Source organism: Nesoenas mayeri (assembly GCF_963082525.1).
Source record: "Nesoenas mayeri genome assembly, chromosome: 2".
Lineage (NCBI taxonomy): Eukaryota > Metazoa > Chordata > Aves > Columbiformes > Columbidae > Nesoenas > Nesoenas mayeri.
The window spans coordinates 37,776,912-37,801,447 of record NC_137543.1 but is presented as its reverse complement, the minus strand read 5'-3'; the positions used below and the strand labels follow the sequence as shown (position 1 = coordinate 37,801,447).

The 24,536-nt window shown below is 38.8% G+C and overlaps 1 protein-coding gene across 3 annotated transcripts; it reads left to right on the top strand.

Annotated features, from left to right (window-relative positions):
- Positions 1–229: 229 nt before the first annotated feature.
- Positions 230–23,471, top strand: MTFR1 (mitochondrial fission regulator 1). Of its 3 annotated transcripts, none has more exons than XM_080339565.1 (8): positions 230–366; positions 6,477–6,619; positions 9,834–9,932; positions 15,331–15,449; positions 18,384–18,622; positions 20,367–20,619; positions 20,802–20,970; positions 22,576–23,471. In XM_080339565.1, exons 2-8 carry the CDS (start codon positions 6,554–6,556, stop codon positions 22,633–22,635), a joined length of 1,005 nt encoding a protein of 334 aa, XP_080195691.1. In that variant the 5' UTR covers positions 230–366; positions 6,477–6,553; the 3' UTR covers positions 22,636–23,471. The 3 variants fall into 3 exon arrangements, with proteins under 3 accessions (XP_080195691.1, XP_080195690.1, XP_080195689.1); XM_080339564.1 differs by having other exon boundaries at positions 18,348–18,622; XM_080339563.1 differs by lacking the exon at positions 230–366 and adding an exon at positions 386–646 and having other exon boundaries at positions 18,348–18,622.
- The last annotated feature ends 1,065 nt before the right edge of the window (positions 23,472–24,536 follow it).

Genomic DNA, 24,536 nt, shown 5'->3' with positions numbered 1-24,536 from the left:
CCGAGCCGGCAATGACTGGGCAGCGCCGCTGCCCCAGCGCCCGCGGAACACGCGCTCAGATCCCCGGCCCGGCCGCTGCCCAACTGCCAACGGCTTCCCCCGGCGCCGCCTTATTGGAGAGGGCCGGTCACGTGACCCGGCGGTCGCGGCTGGGGGCGGTTTCACCCGTGTCCTCCGGGCCCGGTGGCTGCCGGGTAGGTCGCCGCGCCGCAGCCCTGTGGAAGGGCGCTCGAGGTCCCGCCTCCCGCGGGCGCAGTGGCTTATTGGTCGCGGTGGTGCCGGAGCGGCTGCGGATTGGCTGCTGGAGGGGGTCGCGAGCCGGGGTGGAAGAAGCGGATGAGAGAGCGCGGCCGCGGCGGACGGCGGGTGAGGCGCGGGCGGCGGGGCGGGTGGCGGCCCCTTCCCCGAGGCGGCCCATGGGCCTCCCTTGCTTCCTGGGTAGCCCCTCTCGTCGCGCCCGGCCCCGAGTGAGGGGAGATCGCGACCTGGGCCTGCAGGCTGCTGCGCGTAGCACGCCTCTCCCCGCCTGCCCCGCGGGCCGGCCCGGGCAGCGCTCCTCTCCTCCGAGCAAGACGGGGCCTTAGCGGCGCCGGGAGCGCTGCGTGTGTGAGAGGCTGCTGGTGGTGGGGAGTTGTCCTACTGTGAGGTGTGTCCTCGGGAGCTCGGTGCTGAGGGGAGGCAGGGGCGCTGCGAGACTGGAAGCGGGTACAGGCCGCTGAGGGCAGCGCCGAGCGCCTATCCGGGGCAGGGCAGGTGCCGGGCAGGCAATGGCTTTGCGAAGATGCCGTCTTTGTGCCGCCTCTCCGGAGGAGCAGAGCAGCGTGGAAACGGCTCGGGGCGTTGGGGTCGAAGCAGCCGTTTCTGCAGGCAAGCTGAGCAAACTGAACCCTCTTAGGTTGCTGTGATGGGAGGGACAGGTGGTGGGAAATCACGTAAGTGAAAGATAATCTGGAGGAGTTTCAGGGAAGTTTGTAAAGGAGGTTTTTAAATACATTGGCAGTGTATAAAGGGAAAAGGAGCTCTTAAGGAGCCTTAAGGGGTCTGGTGCATTTTTTTTTCTTTTCTGTAAAGTTACGGTGCTTGCTTTTTATACCTTTGGTGATACTGCTGCTGTGCTCAGGTTCTTCTGCAATTGTCATAAATAAATAACCTGCTAGGTGCTTGTTTTTGTTTTGTTTAACAAGCTGTCGAAATTCCAAATACTGAATGAGTAGAGTTTGAATGCTGGCATCAGCCGTAGTGCATTGATCTCTGATGGCGTCAGCAAGACAATATTTACATGCTGTTCGTAGACATAGACCTCTAGCTCTTGTGAAGACAAGACTTGAAGAGACTAAATGGAAAAGAAATAATTCTATCTTCTGATACCCACTGCTTTTTATGTGGGTGATAAGGAAAAAAGAAGGGAACTGAGCTTTCTGCACATCTGCTCTAAAAGTTTCAGTGGACTGTCACTGAATCAAAATAATTTTCTTCGCAGAGGTCACTAGCTGAAATCCAGTTGCTGTGTGTAGTAATCCAGCATTGTTACAAAAAGAGATGTTGGGGGAAAAAAAATAGAACATCTAAAATGCTTTTTCAGTCAAATACACCCTTTTGTTAACGTTTGCATGCTCTTGTTTCTCAAAGATAGAGCATAAGGACTGGTATTCACAGCAATGACTAGGGAGGTCTGTATGCCTGGCAGGGAAGTGTAGGTGTGTGGTTATGTCTGTGTAGTATAATACTGTATGGTTTAGAGATGTTGAAGGATTTCATTTACATGGTGTCATATTGCACAGTGTAGATATAAACTCTGCTGAGCAAAGGCTTTTGATTACAGTAGTGTTGAAGCAGGGATTTTTTGTTCTTCATCCTTAGTTGGCAAGATGTGGTAACATGAGTAAGATGTGATGAATATGGTTTTGCACTTAGAGGTATATATGACCGGGCTATATTTTTAAGAAAGCTTTAACAGTTTCTCTTGCAAGTATGTATTATTTTCAGTTCTTGCTTTAGATTTCATGCTGATGCTAGCTTAGATAAGCTTTATTACTTCTGTAATATATTTCCTTACAGATAGAATTTCATTAGATGAGCTTGGGTCATGTGTCAGTCTTAAAGACTGAAGATATGCATGCCCTACTTTCCTGCTAAAATAAAGAGGAACCTGGTCTTTTTATGTGTGATTTTTGGTGTGGTTGGTATTCCTTTGAAACCATGCTTCTTTGTAAATTTTGTTCTTTTTATGTTATGCATGCCCTTCCAGTTTAAAGACTAGATGTTTGATTTTTCAGATCTCATGCATTTGTTTATTCTTTGTTAAGGCTGATCTGCTGCATCAAGCCCATTAAGTCATTCTCTTTTATTTTTGTTTGGGTCTTACACGAATGAAACTTTGTTTAGTAAGAAAACTACAAATGTCATATTTCTTTTTAAGAGTGAGAACTTGTAATTTGAAAGGGACTTGGACAAATGCAACATTGGAAAATACACATAGAAAAATTTCAATTTGAAAGCAATTGCATCTGATTTTTCTTTCTTTTCATCTTTTACATGTATGAGTCACTAGAGAGCCTGGCAAAGGGCTCCATTTCATGTTAACTTAGAGGTATGCCTTATGTGTACAGCCTCCAGAGCCTTTATATTTATTTCATGAACGTTTTGTAACGTATGAGTGGTATTATCTCTCATTTTTGTAGACTGATATTTGATACGACAGTATTGAATGAAACCTGCAAAGATGGTTGGGAAAACTGAGTGCAAAAGAGAGTTCAAGGAGGCTAAAGTGAGAATCCCAAGACTCAGAAATGTAGATCTCCTCATTTCTGAACCTGGGAATTCCTGTGTATTTCCATATCAGAAGGAAGGTTCTTCAGAATTGCTAATTTCTGTGTAAGTAGAATTTTGTAAATGAAGAACCTGTGAAATTCCAACCCCACAGTGAAATGCAGTTCTTTGCTTTATTAGTCTTCAGACCTCTTTTGAGAATCTTGCCTATGACTGCTTATTGTTGTAGTAGTTTTGCTTAAGCACAGCAGAAGGACCATGTTTTATAGGATATTACTATCATTCAGGGTCTTCTATTGTAGTAATGGAGTTGTGAAAGCTTTAGCGGAGCTAAACTACTATTATTTTTAGTATAGCTAGCATAAAGAAGATGGAAGATAAATGAAGCAAGCATCAGTATTTCAGAAGAGGTATTATTCCAAGTTACTAAAAACAATAAACATTTAACTCCTGCTTCTGAAATTGGTGTGTATAGAGAGCATGAGAGAAAAATTTGCTGATATTTTCATTCTTACTCTCCAGCAGTTTCATTTGGAATGAACCTTTTCTGTTCTTGGCACATAAAGTAATTGTGAAATAACTGAGATTTATGAAGAAAGGTATAGAGCAATCTAGTCTGGAAGAAAGCAGTATCACATTTGTCTGGGGATTACTCTGGAAAACAAATATATCTCATAAAAATATCAAGCTGATATACTTAGAAACATATTTCCTTTTAGATAACAAGTTAGCTAGTGGTTGTTAAAACATGGTGGTTTTCCTTAGTGCCAGGAGCTAAGAAAACTAATCCAGCTGCACTCCTACAGATGGAATTCTGTCACTGTCCTCCACAAAAGCAGATAACTGATCATTAACAAGAGCAAAGAGTCGATGACCCCAGTCTTAGGTACTTTAAGTATTTAGGCTACAGAAGAAACAAGGATTTATAATGTGAACTATAAATAATCATCTTACTTAAGTAGTTATTTTGTAGAATGAATGGTCTTTTGTGTTCAGTCATCAAGGTCTTGGAACCTTGAATTATAAAAGGTTACCTAAATATTTTTAGGCAGGGTAAGTATTTTAGGCTGTTCCCAATGCTTTGTGTCATCATGCTCCTTTTATTCCTGGGTCTTCTGGATTTCATTGAACAAGTTTCTAAAAGTAATCACTAATATTTCAGAAATTGCTTTGTCTAATTTCTGAGCCATTCAAGGTGAATTTTGTCAGACACTGTTGTCCTGGATGCTTAAATTTTTTTGAGTTTTCTGTAGCCCGTTCTAACATCTGTCTCTTTTCTACTGTCTTCAAATAAAAACACATAATATACTGACTAGCTTTGTCACTCATTTTTTTTCTTTCCTCTCCTGTTAGATCGTGGATGTATCTCTCATCTCCTGCTTATTTGAATACACATAGGATTTTTTTATGCCTGTATTAGCTGGAACCCATTTTGCACCTTAGCATTTTTTAACTTACTGCTTCATATTTATACTACTTTGTCATCATAATGTTATGCTACTTCTTTTCTGCATCTGCTTTTGTGCCTTTAATAGGTTATCTTGCCAGGTTTTGTGTCATGCCTTTAGCTCTTTGCCTCTCAGTTTCTTGAGTTCATGAAAACTTTCTAGACCACCTGCCCTGATAATTCCTCAGAGGAAGTTCTAACACTCTCTTTCCACTAACACTCTCCTTTTACTTCTGTCCAAATTGTCTGTTATTAAAGACTCAGTCCTCCCAGTTGATCAGAAACAAAGTAATACCATTTCTTCATTTCCTGAAACAAAACATAACTCTGATTATATCTTGGGATTTTTAATGACCTGGCCATCTGTTAAAGAGCAACATATCAGGATATAGTCATCCCTTTGTATTCCTATCACTTGCCTTTCCCATCCAGCTCTGTCCTTGCAATTGCCCAGCAATACAGTCTCTACCTTTTTTTCCTCTTTTTTTTTTGAATCTCTGGACACAGCTTCCATTTTTCTTCTCTTTGATTTCTACACTGCATGTTCAACAATCCTGAACTTTGGAATGAGGCGGAGTGCATCATATGTAACACATTGTTGGAACAGGTTTCCGCTTCTAAAGGAGCATTCCTGTCTCTTTTATGTCACTGCCTGCCTGCAGTGCCAGATATGATGCCCAATCTAATATGGAGCATGTAGAAAGACTGGGATTCTTCCTGTTTTTAAAACACAGCAGGTACAATGTGATCAAAAATCCAAATAGTCTGGTGACTTGTTTAAGGGAAAAGTAACAGATGCCTAAAGGAAGAATAGATCAAGTATATGGTAATGCTTCCCTAATAGACTTTTCCAGCTTTTCATAAACAAGCCCATGACTTCTTTATTTATTATGTATGACTGTAGCTTATATGCATGGCTGTTTGGGAGGCACCCCTATTCTTCCCTATTGTTTTTCTTAGAACAGTTGCAGTTGCCATTCTAATCTGCTAGTGGTTAGTTTACCCCTTTTTTTTTTTTAATATATTTATCTCTTACATTTTCATTAGTCCTCCTTTACCTGATAGATTAGTAGTTTCTTCCTACTTTATTCAGAAACAAAATAAAATCCTGTTAGGAAGTGGATTGCTTTTCTGTGGTGATGAGCATCTAATATCAACTTTTTATTTTTTTAAGCCTGTCTAAAAAAACATAACTGTCAAGTTGCACTGTTCCTGCCAAGTTTCCACAAGAAGCCAGTTATTACTAAGGATCTGTAAACTGTTGAAAAAAGCATTTGTAATGGAAACAGTGATGGTTTAACTGTAGTGCTTGTGGGCTCTTTGAAACAGCTTTTCCGCCTCCTGACTTTCAAACTTCCCAAGTACCAGTTCCTTGCTGCTCCGTTGCTTTAGTCATCACTGTATATATACTTAGTGGCTTCAGCAACACTGTTGTTCATGCTACAAATATGTTGTTCAGGGTGATTCAACAGAGTGTTGTTTCTAGCCTGATACACAAAACAAATGTAAACTTATATCTATGGCTTCCTTTTTGTATTGGGTGGTATACGCTTTTCGGTTATGACTGGTGTAGAAGGCGGTTAAAGAAAAACTGATACTTTCACTTGGGGAGCAATAAAAACATTGTGATTTAAGTGAATGGTAGTGCATATAAATAGATGCAATTTGAAATCTGTCCAACTTTATAAATTGCTTGAATGTTTTCAGGTCCCTTGTCTACGCTATTTCCTGTAATTTTTTTTTTCATGAGTGATTTTTCCATGTTACATTTCTGTCCTCAGTTGTGGGAAAAAGGAGGAAACAACAAAGCTGTCAGAGAATGTGAATGAAGAGAGGTGATCAGCTTTCAGTAGTTTGTTCCTGCAGAGAAATGAGTTTTAGATAGGAGTATGGCCCTTTAATCTTAGTGCTAGTCCCCAGCTGCAGACATTCTGTAGTGTTTGGTGCTCCTTTGGAGCTGTTGAACACCATCATCTGCCTAAGCTCAAGTGAGCAATCATATCCTAGGCTTTTGAATCATTAACTTTGCAAGAGCTTTGATTTCTTAAAAATGACACTCCTAAAAATCCTTGTCATCAGTATGAAGTAAATGTCTTATGAATGCCCATGCTCTGCAGTACGAGGAATTGTTGTCACCTAACATGCCTTGTTTTCAATCACTGTTACTAAAGCTTGTTTTTTTTACAGGAATACATGTAACAGTTTACTTCTGTATATGTTCCACAACGTGCATGTAAAGTTCTTATCTTTCTCATTTCAGAAGTACTATGGAACCTCCGCAGCCCTGTAGGTTTGGAAGGCTTAAATCCAAGTTTGGAAAGGCTTTTTCCATTCCAAATGATTTGCTGGCTTAAGCGCTTAATTAGGATGGCTTTTGAACAAGTTGGATTAAACATGGAATCAGTAAGTGTTTCAAACTTCTTTCATGTTTTCAGAAATCAAGTATAGAAAACTCTTCATGTATTTTAGTTTGTGCTTATCTTTTTCTTTTGCTTATGTTTCTTCATCTTATTCCAGGAGAACACTTTGAGTATACTCAATACTTGTATGATTTTGCATTGCTGAAAAAGTATGAAGTTTACTAGTTGGACACTGAACTATTGACTAGTATATGTGTTAAAAATACCATTCAGTTCTTTCTAGCTTTAATAACAAACTGTTTACATTGTAAACGCTGCTTTTCATGCTGGACTTCCATGTGTCTCTTGAAGTTGCAGGAATAATCTTATTTCTTGGCTCTTATCTTGGAGATGTGAAAAGCCCCAGGAAACTGAGATAGTGATAATTGTACTATATTTACCTCTTCTGAAAGTGTTGCAGTACCAGAGAGCAACACAGCTGTCTTCTTTATTGGGGAAATGGATGAATGTGCATGCATAGCTCTCCTCTTGGAGGAAACTGTATGTAGAGTTTTAAACATCAACTGCTTTGTCACTGGGACTTTTAGGAGGGTATTTTGAGTACAAGTATTAACATCAATCCCTGTAAGATGTCAAAATATTTTGTTTTAACAATGGGGAAATCCTTAACAGTGATGTGCGGCGCATAGAAGGGCAGTTCTTACTCTGGATTTTGTGGTAAAACCTTTCATCAATCTTGGGGAATTTATGGAGACCAAAATGTTTATGCATTGCAAATTAAAATTACCAACAAGAGTCTGCATTTTAGGATTTTATTCGAACTTGGATCTGAGATTTCATGCAGTTTAACTTTGAAAATTCAAAGTATGAGAATGTGCTGGACTACCATGGGTGTTACTGTGGTCATTGTCGGCAACATCTTTCAGCCTAAATGTGGGGGGAGACAAGTTTTTAATGTGTTTCCCCATCCTCTTCTTCTATGAAGCTTGTGATAATGCAATTACATTTCCAAATGTCAGCTGCTCTGGACAACAGCAAAATACTGATGCAATAAGAGGGTGTGACTAAGTAATATTTTGTAGACTTGCTCTGCCAGTGCTTTGAGTCAACAAGAAGTTGTATGAACTTGGGTAGAGCAATCCTGAGTCTTAGGAGCTCAGCTGAGTAGTGTGCTGAGTTTATTTACATACCTCATGGCACAGTTTGCATGCAGATTTCTGAAAATACTGTCCAACCATATACTGAGTTACCAAAACTAAGTCATTAAAAGTTTTGGTGCACCAAACCACTGTTGTTGAACAACCCCAAGGGCATTTGGCCAGCAAATATTTTTGAGAATCTGGGTGCTAGTCAACATCTTGTCTGTGGTCTGCGCAATCACTAAACACGTTTTGCCACTTGTTTAAAATGCACTGTGCTTATGTTGGTAATGCAGCATGTAGTCTAGCCTCTCTTGCTGTTGTGGAAGTACTTCTGTAATTGATTAAGCCTTCCCTTGACTAGTAATATTTTTTCCATTGCAACATTGAGGCTATCACCAGCACTTCTGCTTCTAATGTCAGAATCTGTTTTAAATAGTGAGGCTGTATTACTGTGGTGCTGTCAGTGACTTTTTCTTGAAGGCTCTTCATCTACCTGCTATTTCCTCAGACATACAGAAAAACAGTAATGTGATAGTCACAAATGTGAGGTCTTTCTTTGGGGCATCCAAAACGCAGGATCAGTAGAGTACTCTGCACTGAACAAATTTGTGTTCAAACTTAGCAGCTGATTAAGCAAGAGAATATCTGTGTCATCGAATGGAAAAAATGGATCTCAGTGGATTAATGGCAAAGTTGCAGCTTTGATGTGAAGATCTAGCGTAGCATATGTGCAGTACACTTCTGTTTTGTAGAAATATCTACATACCAGTAAAGCCAGAGGAAGGAAAGATACTTGTTTAGAAATAGGCAAAATGTTTGTGTGAAGTTTCTGAGATAATGTAATCTAGGGATAAATGCCATGTAGCATAAATTGTTCTCTTTAACAGAACATGAGAGTAGTGATCTTTGCTTAGTACATCAAAATGTTATACAGCTGTGTGTTGTGAAAATCCCCCAGCTGCACTACTGATCACACATAGAATACAGCCATCCCAGATGAGGGCTGTTTCAGTATTAATAGCCTGGATTGTATCTAAGCTTTCTTTATTGGGCAACCTTCTAACAGGATGTTGAGTTTGCTTGAAGCTGTAAGCCTTTAAAAACAGAGAGCTGAGTAGTAAATTCATTTCTACAGCCATAACAGTGGCCAAGTATTTTAAATTATCATACAGTGTTCTAATTGTTGTGTTGTTTTTGTTGCATTTCCCTGTGCTGAAGTCTTTCCCACTTTTCTCTGTTTTTTGTTTGTTTGTGTTTGGTTTTTGTTTGTTTGTTTTTTCTTCTGCTCTGGCTCATTTTGTAGTATTCTCCTGGGATTAAAGTCTCGTTTCATACAACTATGGAAAATTGTAGAGCAAACATTCCCATCGTTAAGTACAACAAAAGAAAGCAAATAAATTCCCTGTTGAAACATCATAGGAGAAATCTGAATCGTAGTAGAAACAGTTCCAATGAAGTCAGGTGTGGTGAGGTGCTGAATGCAATTTTCTCTAGGTGAATGTATGTTTTTTGGACAAAATTTCATTCTCATCTATTTATTTTTCCTGTGCTGTTAAATTTCACAGTTTCATTTTCATGCTTATGCTAGCTGATACTTATTTTTATTAAGACTGGCAGACACTATTCCTGTATTAGAAGAGAAAAAATGAAATTAGTTTTAAAAAAAAGATATTATGGGAAACGTGGTATTATGTAACTTTGCATTTTTCATGATTGAGTGGCTTTTCTTGAAACCCCTTAAAAAGAGGTGTCTGACCCCATGCAGGTCCTTTATTGTCTTGAAAATAGACAAATTATTCTTTTGAAGATGCTGCTTACTCTTGAATCTTTCTGTGTTACCCAGTTTATTGCTTTGAATTTGAACTTAATGCAAAGGCTGTCGTAAACAGCCCTAGCTATATTGTAATGACAAAACCAGATTTTGTGCCAATTTGGATATAGCATGTTCACTGATAAAAATTTCAGTGTATATATATTATATTCAATTCTAGTATTAAAGAAATAACTTTCAATACATTTAGTACAAGTGTAGTATGGAAAGATAAAGGAAATCTATTCCAATATGATAGAAAAATCAATTATCTAACAGTTGGCTTCTTTTTGCTTCCCATCTAGGTGCTTTGGTCAAGCAAGCCTTATGGTTCATCTCGAAGTATTGTAAGAAAAATTGGCACTAACCTCTCTCTTATACAGTGTCCAAGAGTTCAGTTTCAGGTATGTGTTCTCAACAGTTTAAAATACTCCCTTCGCTATACTGATAAGGAAAGGATTTGCTCTTAAATCAAAAGATGTTAAGCAAATAAGCAGTTCATTTAAATAAATGACTAGAGGATTTGAAAAGTAGAATATGATAAACTGGGCACATAGGAGAATTAGTTTACTTCAGTTCTTCCCACATCCAGTTCAGATTTTTTCCAAATAGGGATTCTTCAGTTTCTGTATTGGGTAAAACCTGAATCTAAGTTGCAGTAACACACAGCATAATGAAACTTGAAATGATTTTTTTTTTTCCCCTGGGGAAAATTGCAACTCTAAAATGAGGCAATACGGTATTAAAAAGTTATTATTGGAAAAAATATGTATTCATAAAAACCAAAAATGTTTGAAACAGTTCTATAAACAGTACTTACAAGCTAGGCCTGAGAGACATGTAAAGATGAGCAGTGTTACTGAAAAATATTCGGGGAAAATAAACAGAAAGTAAAAAATTAGTAACAAGATAACGAGTACCCTGTTTGCTTTTGTTTTAAATACAAGGCTAGCACTGCATAGGTGAAAGGGTAACATCAAATCTGTGCAGCTTTCTGACTTGTTTGCTTTTAACTTCAACTGCATATAGTGAGAGGGTAAAGAGCGAGGGCAAAAACTTAAGGAGGAGAAAACCCTTGCTTTTTATAACAAGTCCTTCAGGAACAGATGGGAAAATGGAAGCTGTTACACATATTCTCTTCAACTGCATGTGTGTTGAGGATAGGGGGTGGATATAGAACTGGAGAAATTTAGTGTTTGAAACTCAAGCTGAGAGGAATATTTCTTGGGCCAAGCAAGGGAGGGGAACATAAAGATGAAAGGTGGGAATCATCACTTACAGTAAGACAAGGTAATTTCCACACAGCTAAAATTTTCACAGTTTAAATAGATTTCTTTATTCCGTATAAAACCTATGATCAATATTGAAATTATAGCAGCAAAATCAGAGAGTTCAGATTACCATAGAATCCTTTTTGGTGTAATAGTAAAAGCTATGCTAACATTTTGCCCCTCTCAAATAATTGCATTTAGAAACTAGGGGATCAGTCATCCTCCTCTATTAGTGGCTTGGGAAAACTTAAAAAATAAATATATACATTGTGGGGGTGGGGATTTGTGCAGGTGAGGACAACAAAAGCACATGGTGGATTTGAACTTTTGGATATATAATTAATAGTATTTATGCCAGCAATAAGGATCTGTGTGCCTCAGATTTGAAAAGAAGTGGAGTCCTATAATGTGGCTGATTTTCTGTACAGTAAAGGCCATACAAGGGAAGATGATGCTCATTTGCAGACAGCCAAGTGCTGCCTTCTCTTAATGTGGTACAGAAAAAAAGACATTACTGGTTTATATACTTGAAAAGAGCTGTAAGGTACATCTAGGGAATCTGTTCCTGAATATTTTTAGTGCTGAAATAAAAATGTGTGTTTTTGTCAGAATTCTGTGTTAGAATAAATAAAATATTTGCCTTTTTTTTCCTCTTAAAGAGACATTCAGTCAGCTTTGCTTAGATTTTATGCACACTAAGTATAAACATTCATCTTCTATTAGATGAAAGGAGAGGATCCTAAAAGTAGAAGTACCACTGTCAGAGTTGATTGAAATAGAAATATGAATGTCAAACTTTGAGCCTTGAAACACATTAACATTTATATGGTTTATGCAGGTGTTAAACTATTTTAATATATAAACTGTTGAAGATGTAAAAGTGTGATGCTAACATCTGTTTTTTATGTCTTTATCTCAGCGTTAAGATTCGGTAGCGAAGTTCAATACTGGTCTTGATCGTTTTTATGCTGTTGCAACTGACACTTTCCTATAGCTGTCTCTTCCTCTTTCTTTCTTGCCAGCTTTAGCTATATTATGAAAGGACCATGCACTGAACCTTGCTGTAAGTCACTTTATTTAAAAAACAAAGCAAACCTTACTTGCCTCATCTGAGGGTGCATGTATGTCATCAGTGTTTCTAACTTTATCTGAGAGCAACAAAACATTCCACAGGTCTTAATTTTCCTTTGAAATAATATCTCTGTTATGTTCATTCTTGCTTCTAGCATGCTTTTGTTCAGTTAGTAGCCTAACATTTTGATTTTTGGGGTCTACTGACTGTTGTAGTATCCATCTCTACGGATCTTGCCGTAGTCAACATTTAAATTAATTGCTAGATGCTGCTTATGTACTCAGGAGTGGCAGAGTTTACCTTATATACTCTATATGGCATGAACAAGTGAAAATGGTTCATATAGTTCTTTCGTATATTTTTTAGGTTTGTCTTGTGGAGAAAATAAAGTTAAACTTACCAATGTAGCCTAGGTAGATTAAACTAAAGCTACAGCACTGTCTCTCAAGAGAGTATCATTCAGCCACAGCATCTCTGTTCCAGTCCTATGTGTCTGTCTGATGGAAATCGGATAACTCACTAGAAGTCTTCAAAAGAATTGGTGTGCGTGTAGCAAATATCAGAGTTTACTGGGCGAATTTGAAAGATCAGAGCAAGTTTGTCTTACTTGAAGTAGTATTTCCAAATGTTTAATATCTGTCTGTATTAGTAATTTGAAATTAGAGTTTTTATTCTGTCCTTAAAAGTATAAAAATATTTGTTCTACCTTCCACTTCTTGGAGGAAAAAAAAAAAGTAGCGATCCTGCTTTTGCTTGTGTAGCAGCAGCGTTTCCGTAGTGTAGTGGTTATCACATTCGCCTAACACGCGAAAGGTCCCCGGTTCGAAACCGGGCGGAAACACTGGCAGGGCTGCCTGTTTTGGAGTTGTGTTTGATGATTCTTATGGGTTCCTTCCAACTCGAGAAATGCTACAATTCTGTTACATCAAAACAATACAGGATATGGAGGCTTTTCTTCAGAAATCTGTGGAGTAATGGGTGTAAAGCCCACAGGTGTGTGTGTACACTGTAATAGACAAAAAAGCCTGAGAAGTAAGAAGCAGAGGGTGCAACTACATCGTTTCCAGAGGAAAAATAAAGCAGGCTACTTTCACTGTTTTATTCAGTTCCTGCCATTTAGTAGAATTAAGCCTCTCTTTTCAGCTCTCTGTTCTCCAATTCAGGTGCCAGCAGAGCAGTTGTCCAGGTTTTCTTCAGCTGAGATTGGCTGGAGGGACATGGTAGTCACACAGTTGGTTAAGCGTAATTCTACAAACAGGCAAAGGTTTTAAGAGATCAGTATTGGCTTTTAACCCTTAAAATAAAGTAAAAATCTCGCATTAACTTGAAAATTGAAATCCACTGCTGTGGAAGGCCTTGTTGTTTCTAGGGATGGAGAAAGGAAACATCTGTATATGGGGTAACAAGCAGATTCTGTTTACGTAGAAATATGAATAAAAAAGTAAGAGGAAACTTGCATCACAGCATAACAGAAGGTTTGCTACTAAATGTTGGATTAGAAGTTATTTATCTCACAGTGCAGGGAACCTGGCAGTGGTAAATGCATTCCTTAGTGTTGATTTATAAAATTATTTTTGATGCAAGTACATATAGCGCCTCTATTTAAATGTGCCTTCAGTCTTTCCACAGTAATAGTTCCTCATGTGTTCATTGCCATCAGGAGAATCTGTATCACCTGCAAGAATTGGCTAATGTAACAAGGATTTTTTAAAATTCCATTAACATTAATACAGATGCTGTGGTCATGAAAATTTCTTTTTATTTTAAAAAAGAAAAAAGCCAAGGAAGCCTCAAACAGTGAAAATCCTAACATGCAATATAGTATTCTCTAGACTGTTTTAAAGAGAGGCAGACTGTGATGGTATTAGGCACAACTGTTAATGTGATAAACATATTACCATCTGTGCTGATGCTACCTGGAAAAAACCCTGTTGTTTCCAAATGATCTGATGGTGCCAATCCACACTCCTGGGAGCCGTGATAAAGGCTCACATACAAGTTGTGAGAGTGTGAGGTGAAGATGGCTAATATTGATTTCCAAAGCTGTTTGTAACAACTCCTGGGGAAAAAAAACAACAACCCCAAACCCACAACTTCTGTCTTCCTGGGACTTGTGTATCAAAGGCTACAAGTAAAATACCTGTGGATGTTCTTCAGAAGTAGTTTTGTTTCATCCAGCCTGCAAGTCCCACTGTGATAGGTCTGCTACAAATCCAACTTAATGCAAACATTTGCTGCTACATAATAGTTTCCTCTTACAGAGGTGAGTTGCCTTGAAAATTGTCCTAAGTGCTGACAGGCTGGATCAGTTGTCTTCATAGACTCTTACCTACTGCCACCATTTTTGCCAGTATTACTGGCTTCTTGGCCACTACCTGCAGCAGGCAGCACTTAAACAGCCACAACAACTGGTGAAGTTTGGCCTGTGGATTGTATGTAGGACAAGCAGAAGAGGCGGGATAGTTGCATTGGAAATAAGTAACTCTAGACTGACTAGGAGAAATTAGAGGAAGATGTTTCAGTAGTTTTACCTGCTGAGATACTGAGCGCAGGCTGCTCCAGTGACTGAGAACACGTGCCCTCGTCTAACCCGGGAAAGCAGGCAGTATTTCAAAGTTGATTTGAAACCATTTTGTGTAGTTGTGGCTATAGAACATGTATTGATGGTCCAAACAATTTTTCAAATTCAGGTCACTTAACTGTTAGTCTGAGGATGGTTCCAGTCTCTGGAGCCTTGCTCACCTTTGGCTTCAGACAGCTTATAAAGCTAATGGCAGAACCATGCTGGGAAACGGTCACTTTGTTTGGCGTGTTGTAAATGAGATTGTTAGCAAATAGTGTATTCTGTTACGATTGCACCCTACCTCTCACTTGAAATCGTTGTGATTACTGAGCTAGTAGAAATGGCTTTTTTTTTTTAACCTGCGTAATATGCACACCTTAATTCTTGTACAGAAATTCTGGAACTTGGAAGGGAAACACTTCCAACAGAATTTCAGTTTTAAAATAATACTAAATCAGAGCAAAATACTTAAGTATTAGTAACCTTAATCTCTTTTTTAACTACTGGTCATGAATATTAACTTTAAAACATTATTTGACTTAATATAGCAAACTACTTGAGAATGTTGATGTTTGTTTGTCTTTAAGGTAACAATTTGCATTGGATTTTTAGTGTTAAGTGGTGTCATGTGATAGTATATGTAGTTAGCTATGATCCTTAAAAAATAAATAGTTTCTGTAAAGCATTCAATAGACTAGATTGAGTAGTTGTTTGAAGGCGGTGCAAAGGTTCTGGACCAAGCCCAGGACAGAAATAAGTGTGCTAAGTCTATAGATGTGTTTTGTTCATGTATGTGTTAATAGTTATGTGTAGCCTCACTAAAAATAGGTAAAATAACTGTGACATGGGCTGAGAATACTGACTGTAACACCTTCAATCTTCTCTTTAAAATTCAGCTCACTTCGCATGCCACAGAAGGAAACCATCTTAATCAAGTTAGAGAAGATGCAGTGGCCTCCTTTGCAGATGTGGGATGGGTTGCTCAAGAAGAAGGTGAAGTTTCTACAAGGCTCAGGTATGCTCCACAAATCTTCTCTTTGAACTTCTGAACTGACAGGAAGAAACCCAGCACGTCTCTAATGAGAATCTCCTGTGCATTGCAATTAACAGCACTCAAATGCTGGGAGAAGAGACAGGGAAAGAGTGATAAAACAGGTAGGGTTTGGGAGAGAAGTAGCAGAGCTTAGACTAACAGGATTATGAAAGAAAGACTGGTTTGAGAACATATAGGAGGTTGGTTTTATACAAGGAAGACTGTTTTTTATGTACTTATTTATTGCAAAAAATTGCATTTGAAGGCTTCAGGCAACCTTGTCCCCACAAAAACATCTGCTGTGATACAGCACAATTGTTTACACTGATTCCTTTCCACTTCTGAGGTTTTCATTAACATGGGGTGGTGTACTGTACAGCTTCCTAATTAACAACAGTGATCATTCTTACAATCCAATAATTGGCACGGTGTTATTCACCTTTCTGGTTAAGGCTCTGCAGTCTGCAAAAGACAAAAAATTATGGTTTATATTTCATCTTTAATCTTAATAATGAAAACTGGCAGGGAAGCACATGAGCACCTGTGTCCGAATGATGGGATAGGTGCTGCTGTGTTGGACCAAGAGAACTACACAGAGCTGTAACCACGTGAGACTGGTTGGCTGAAGTGATGGTCTCTGTTCAGCCCACCCAAATTACTGCTCAGACTAGCCAGAAGCAAGGGTACAGTTCCGTAGAGCAGAGGAAGTTTTTCTTCTAAAAAAACTAACCTTCCAGAGAAAGGCACAGATTGTTGGCTTCAGAGATTACTGGAGGATACTGGTCTTAATTTCAAAGTACAAAATAGGTTAGTAATGACCTAGATGCTCTCCAACATGACTTGCCACAGTGAAGCTTTGCATAACAAACATTCTGGCGCTGCCACATTAATTTCCCAAACTCAGAGGGGAATCACAGAAACCAAGCCTGTTTGGGAAACACTATTTGTAAGGTGTATTTGATATGAAGGAAATTAACTGGCCAGTACTACTTTTGCTTGCGCAGAAGCGTTTAGATTAAGGATTGAACTGTAAAGCTGTTATGTATAATGGAGATAACAAGGAGAATATCTTTCTGTTGCTTCAAAGAACCTGTTATGAAAGACATAGGACTTGCATATTTGCTGAGATGTCTGCTTGGGAAGGGGGACAGATGGGTGTGGGATGGGACTAAAACAATCCTGCAGATATGTAGTGACCTTAAGGCAAACGGCTTATAATGGAGCATGGTGAGTGAATGACTTAACAAATATGAGTATTCCAACGTGCACCGTTTATTACATCTTCACACAGTGTTATATAGTGAAGCTAGCACACATTAGGTGTTTTCAAGGCATTTGGAATTCCCTGTTTTGACAGGATCACATAGGTGCTACTGTTAAATATATATTCACTGTATAATTCAGTAAATGGTCTTGCAGACGTAATGTTTTCTGCGAATGCGTTTTTATAGAGGAAGCAACTAAATGACAAATAATTTTCCACCTAGTTGTAGTCAAAGCACTAGTGACAATTCAGGCATAATATTTTTTCACAGTGTTAGATTCCAGTCAAGACATTTGCTTAAAACACTGTTACTGCTCTGAGCGTTTTAGTTATTCTGCTCCACTGAAGAGTTTCTAGAAGGCAGGTTTTAAAGAGCAAAGTGACCCCTGGCTCCTTACACCTTATGTACTTGGGGAGAGCAAGAAGGTGGCTGCTATAGGAAGCATCCAGTTCTCAGCTTTAGTTGCTCTCTGTTCCAAATTTCTGCAAGTTGTGTTGATGTTTTCTGCTAGTGTTGTGGAAGACTCGCGTGTGTGTCTAATCCGGGATGGAGGTGATCAGAAGCTTTGTTCTCGACTTAAATCTTGGCTCTTGCTTTAAGTCTAGCACAACCGCAGATACAACATGATGCACACCCATAGTTTCTTAACCTGTGTATCCAGAAGGATGGGGCTGTATTAGTCTGGAGTCACTCTACACATTTTGAAAAGTCCTTATCACTAGCCACTGTTCTTTCATGTTTGAATAAATAATGGAATCCTCAAGTTTTGAGATAGAAGTTAAAGAGGATTGATGTTTTTTCAGTTATAATGTTTATGATAATCTATTGTCATTAATCCTTACCAATTTTACTTGAGAGAAACTGCTTAAAAATGTTGGTGTCTTCAGTGAATATAGCCTTTTTTAAATGCTTATTAGACTGCAGAAGCTCTGTAATGCCTCAGTGTTTAACTTTGCTTGAGCTTTGGTGGGTAATAACGGAAAGCAAGTTTTATTTTCTTGCTCTTATGTGAAAGAGGTGAGAAGCTTATGGACTCTTTAAAACTGTATGAAGTTTTCTTCTCTATAGTTGTATTTATTGTGTTAGACAAGTAGGTATAAGACCCTTTCCCATTTACTGATAAGCAGCCTCTGCACCACTAAGCTGTTTCACATACTCCATATTCCCAAAACCGCTAAAATGGAGCACTGTCTCTTCAGAAGAACAGAAAGTACAAAAATGTGCTGTGGAACTAAGAAACTCTTCCTTCTTCTTCAAAGTGACTATTTTCAGCCCATGGGAGAAAAATGGCATTTGAGGGGAAAACAAAACAAACCCCACAAACTTACTTCCAACAAAAAAATACAACAGGTATGAGGCAAAGAAATACATTTGGAGTAAGAGGGAATGTATTCCTTTTTTCTTCTGAAATGAGGAATTCCAGAAAAAGTTGGCTAGGGGAAGAGAAGAAATACAGCTCATGATGCAAACAGAAAGGAGGTAAAGCTCTTGTTCTATTTAAGCTATATAATGTCTTGGTGGAAGTGATTTGTGTAACGCCAATTTTAAAGTGAGACCTTCAACTGGTACTCCTGGTTGATTTGTAACAGCACATTAGTTTTTATCTATAACAAAGCCTTTTAAAATGGAATCTTGTGGTATTTTGTTGCAGGTCAGAAGTTTGGTCAAAACCAGCCCAGTCTGTTTCAGGTGAACTACATCATTCTAGAAAGTCCCCATGCAGACAGACGTCCTCACAAAACCTGGAAGAAGAACCAGTGTCCAGGAGCACAGTGACGGCAAATGAAGAAGCTCTGCAGAAGATCAGCGCTCTAGAGAATGAACTAGCCACCTTAAGAGCACAAATAGCCAAAATTGTAATCTTGCAAGAACAACAGAACCTGACAATAGGTATTAAATTTGCTGTATTCTTAGCATAAATTAGTTAATGAATTTGTGCCTTTTATAATTAATAACCTGCTTATTTATTTTTTGTGAGATACTGCAACACTGAACACTTCTCTGCATTGTTTTGGTAAACAGACATAGCATAATAACCAAGGGATACAGAACAGGTCTTGAAGACAAGAGACCTGCCAGATTTTCTGTATTTTCTAGTATTCCAAAAGTCTTAATGTTTGTGTCTGCCAGAATTTTGAATCTGTGGATGCGCAAAGAAGATTTAAATGGCTTTCAGAGCAAAGCTCATGATAAACATGATGGATTAAGCTAAACTGAAAGAATGTAACTTAAATCTTCCCATCCAGTAATGAAATAAGCGCTCTCATCATGAAGTAATCATACAAGATGCTAATTACACTTTTGGAATATGTAATATACATCTCAAGTTTACGAAACAAATAACAGAAAAGGAGATTGTTTACTGGAATCCTCTCTGGGATCAGACACATTGTATAGATGGAACCAAAAGCAGTGCACTGTTTCTAGTAGTAAACAGCGTAATTCTTCATTCTCCTGAGTTTCTTCCTCCTCTTTCCCTCACCTCTGACTGCCTTCCAATCCTTCCAGTCCATTGCCCGAGATTAGGGGCAGGTGGCCCTTATCAACTGGAGATGCCAGCCATTTAGTTTTCACTCTTTCCAAAGGTCACTTAGCAAGTACAGTTTTGCCTACATTTATGTATAAAATCACATTCTGCTGCTTCAGATGCCCTTTTTTAGTTTTTGTGTGTAAACTGATAGCAATTACTTCATTTTTCCTTAACTGTTCATCTGTAAAACTAATAAGTAGTTTTAATGATCACATGGGTTTACTCTTGAATTGTAATTTTTGTGGGGATTTTGTAAAATAACTAGTTATTTTTCCTAGCTTTCCCTTTACCTCTGTTTCTTAGGAAAATTACATTTTGACTTGTTTTTATCATCTTTATCTCCCTCTTCTGGTAGAATCTGGTAATGACACTGTGTGTGTATACATAAATGTATGTAGAGTGGACTCCTGAATTATCTATATACATATCTTTACACGCTATATACTCCAAGCCTCAAAACTCTGGTTTCATCTGGTTTTGCAGATTTTTTTTAAAGGTGCAGTTGAACAGAGGCTTCTTCATTTATTTGTCAAGTTCTTACTGCTATTATAACATCAATGTTTACCTAAACAGCACAGGGAACTTGAAATCAAGATTATCTGGAGAATACTCTCTCTTCAAGTAGATGATTAGCTGGCCTAAAAAAACCCTGAACTTGAGCTCTATAATTTATATTTTAAAATCTTGTATAGTAATTTATTTATTTGTCATGATCAGTAGGAAGAAACTGCTCCCATGGCAGATTGTATAGGACTTGCAGCTCAGTACCTGCCTCTCAGAAGAAAATGAATTGCTGATAACTTTAAAATCAGAACATAACTAAAAGACATTGTGACGTCCATCCCATTGAAGTAAAGATGTGAAGGCACCTAGAATTTGAACTGGAAATACAAAGAACAGTTCTCACTCTTTGAGAAGGATTTTTGGGTGGCTTTTCAGTTGAGTCTACTTACATGTTTTAGGAATGAAGAAGTTACATGATAATCTAAAGGTGGCAGAGGGGAGGCAATTGAAGCTATTGAAGTCATATTCTCACCTGAGCATCTATGAGATACAAAGGGGATTTACAGGTAAACTGATGTGTAATGCATCCTTTATTTGTAGGTGGGTCAAGTCCGGTTGCTTCAGCTGCTGTCCCTGTTGCTCCTCCACCACCCCCACCGCCTCCTCCGCCACCGCTCCCTCCCCCAGGTCTACCAGCGAGCGTGTCTGCTGTCGAGCTCATTAAAGAAAGGAGAAACAAAAGAACGAACTCTGGACAGAATCTGGCAGCAAATGGGCCAAAGAAGCCTGAAATACCAAACATGCTAGAAATCCTCAAAGACATGAACAGCGTGAAACTACGCTCAGTGAAAAGGTAATAAATATAAACAAATATCAATGTGTTAACATTTGCGTTAATTATTTGTTTCTATGACTCAGAACCACTTCAAGGTGAGACAGGTGCTGATGTAACATCTGGCAAACAGAATTAAATGCATTCACAAATTCTGGAGGTTTGTTTTGGCCTATGTTAATGCTACTTACTTTCTTTTCTAGGTCTTCAGAAGGTACAAAATGTAAAGTGGCTGACCCTGCGGATCCTGCAGCATTAATAGCAGAAGCGCTCAAAAAGAAGTTTGCATATCGATACCGAAGTGATAGCCAAAGTGAAACGGAAAAAGTGATTCCAAAGACTGAAACAAAGACAAAGACTGAGGTAGTGCTGGTGAGTATTGTGATTCTGAACAGGTTTGGAATAAATCCTAGTTTTTGTGAAAGCCAACGTCTGTCTTTCTGCCAATATGGTGCAAATACCTACAAAGTTAGCATCCCTGTCCACAAGACCCTAAGAAGTACGGCTGAAATGCCAGGATTTGTGGCAGTTGTGTGTTTTTGGTATCAACTCTTAAGGTTGTGAACTCTTTTGGCCCTAGGTTTAGAAAGCCCTGTTAGAGTTTGCTTATTTTTTTTAAATAAAAATAGTTTCTGCTGCCAGAAACATGTGATATTTTGTAAACTCAATTCCTAAGGGCTTATACCAGGATCAAATCTGAACTGAGTTTACCTGCTGCTACCAACCTTAGCCATTCCCATAGCGCATGTGGCACTTTAAAGCAAGATCCTGAACCACGTCAGCCATTCCAAGGACTGTAGAAAGCAGATTGTTCAGAGTCCCTACACCAAGATCCAGCAGGCATTAACTGGAAACGCTGAGTAAATAGAAGCAGTTTCTTTATACTGTGAGAATGTTAAAATGAAATTATATTTAAAATCCACATCACAGTACAAATTAACGGCTTCTAGTTAGTTCAATTTCAAATCAATGTGAAATAAAGTGGATTTTAAGCTGTGAATGTTCAAGATGCAAGTTTCCAGCAATACACAAAAACCAGGTCAGCTTTGTTAGTAAGAAATCCTTGAAAGCTTGTGCTATAGAACCAGAGAAGAAGAGTAAAGAGTTCTTTTTTCCTTTGTGCTTTTGGAAAAATATGCATTAAACTCTAAGAGCTGGCTGCACTTTGAGGAAAAAGTAAGATTCCCAAGCCGCAAATGTCAGGACTTCTGAGTACTTCAGGTTATTCATGTTACTTACTTGCCTTCTGGCTTAGGCCTTTAACGTATATTCCTGTAACGTTCAGGCTGGTCTTCATGACTAAAAGGTTATAAATAATGCCCAAGCATTAATCGCTTCTTCCCCAATGTCTCTGGGGCTCTAAGGCAAAGGACGTGAGTTGGCAATAGTTTATTCACCCTTGAGTTTTTCATGACTTTCCAATTTTGAAATTTACAGTCTGTCTTTTCAATTGAGGATCAAGTCCTCAAGAGCTAAGAAAATTGAAGGGTTTAAGTTGGTAAATGATAGGATGTTGATCTGTAGTGAGCTAATAAGCATCTGTCACCAATATGTAACTTGCTACATCAGTCCTTGTATGATATCCTTGTAGGATACAGCTTTTAAAAGGACTTGCACAAAAATGCAGGAGAGAGTAAGAACAGAAATGTCGTTGAACTGCCACTAGAGTGATGGGTTGTCAGCTCTAAAGACAGTTGTGTGTGTCTGCTTCTCGTACTGGGGGAGAGGAACCATCTCTGGTCAGAGCTGCCCCGGCCGATGGTTACCTGCCTCCTCGGGGAGATTTCAGCTCATTGCGGACACAAGTTCCCTTTGCTTTGTGGCTACAAAGTGGGTGAAATCCACAGGCAAAGGAGGAGTTCGATAAAGGAAACCATCTCTGCCCAAGTTCTAGATTTACTTACAACTCAGATGGATAATAGTTCAGCTAGGTTTCTGGTGAAAGCCATCTGAATGTGTTTCTGGTTTCTTTCTCAGTTTGGACCACACATGCTGAAGTCTACTGGGAAAATGAAGACTTTAATTGAGAAATCTTAATGTATTTAGATGACTACGTGAAAGACTGTTGAGCTGTTTTGTCTGAAATCTTTTATGTTGCAAGTAGCACTAGTACTGAGTGGTCTCTCATAACACAGGAAAAAAACTAATGCGAGATGTAGAATTGAGGCACTAAACATGTTTGTATGTGATTTATCAAGGGGAATAAATTTGACCATTATACTCAGGTATTAATTTTGTATTGAAACCTGGCTTTCTACTCAAACCTATGTGGTGGTTTTAGGTTATTAACACTAAGTTATATATACAACATTCTTTGTGTATAACTGACCACCTTAAAAAATTGTGTACATGTTAATAATGCTAGTGATACACCCTTAAGTTAATATCAGTTATTTGAGCTCTAACTGTAACTTGCACTACAATGTTTAGTTTGATACTGAATTTTTTCAGGTTTAAGTATTTCTTTTAAACTGAATTTTAGCAGGTTTTTAGCCCAAAGAAAACCTGAATGCATTCTGCTTCCTACTGAAAGGAAGTGAGAACTTAAATCTGCTGCAGAGGTCACCTGGTATGAGACATTTTAAGTAGCAGCACATTTTTGTGCAGGGTGGTAGTTGTTTTTTTCTTGTTTAAATGAGCTTGCAAGGGTAAGAGCAAAACCTACTTGTGATCTTGGAAAACATAAAGAGTGCATGACAAGTAAATCACGCTGTGGGAGCCTCTGTGAGTAGGTAGTCCAATGGATTTGAAATAACTAGCAGATAGCAGCAGCATAAAATAATTTATGTCAGAGTATATGTTAACTTTAATTGGTGTAAAAATCGAGTACTGTGGGGTGCAAGTTGCCAAAAGTCTATTGCTCACCTCAGCTGTGCCAAGAGATGCTCATGGGCACCGTTTTACCCCCAGATGGGTTTGTGGCAGCGGGGGCCTGCACAAGCCCTCCTGATCCCGTTTGTGGGGAAGAGATGGTAGAAGCTGTTGCACATCACCCGCTTTCCAGGGGCAGCTGTTTCTGGTGCCAGACCTGTACAGAGAGAGGTAGATTATCAACCAACCGCCGGGGCTGACCTCCCCAGCTACAGGGGTAGGAAGGGCTCAAGATACAAATAAAATTCATTTTGAAAAAAGCTCTTTAGGAACCAGAGAGCTACAGCTCCACTGCACACTTAGATGAAGCCAAGGTTTGCTCTGGCTGTAGAGGAGCATAGAAGAAGCTGCGTCTGGGTGTTCCACCATTCTGGGTTGATCTGGCTGCTGGAACAAGTACAAGTGCCTCTTAGAGCTTCTGTTTTCTAGGAAAAGGAAAATAAAGCAGAACTACTTAAATAGAGACAGCTGAATGTCTCTGAAGATGGCTGAAGCTTTGCTGCTTAGAACTGGAATGTAGATTGTACGATCAAGGAGGATGTTTCCTGTTGTGAAGCTTGAAATGGTGTTAATATGTACACAATGTCATTTCCTTCCAAAAAGCTCAAGCCTTCAGTCTTACTGATAGGCCGTTGAATCTTTGTTTTTTAAATGCCTTTAAGACACCTTTTTAAAAGTTAATTTTGGTTTCAAGTTTTGTATTTAATGCTCTATTGCCACTATATAAAATTAAAAGCAGTTAAAGTAAGGATTTGGTGTGTGATTTGTGGTACTCTACAAATGGTAACAGCCATATAAAGTAGTTTACATTTATCTTATAGTGACTACAAATCAATGTCATGATAACTTACTTGCATTTCCTCCAGGACTGGAATGCTCATTCTGCTGTGCAGTAGGAATAACACTAGAATTAGTCACAGAACAGCACAGCACTGTTAATTCGGTTAGATTAAAAATAAATTATCAGGAACCAGTGTGAGGCGTAGGAATCACCACAAACTGAGCAGGAAAGTTTCCCCATCCCCTAGTACAGGGGGGTTCCCCTCACAGTCCATTGGTGGGACAAC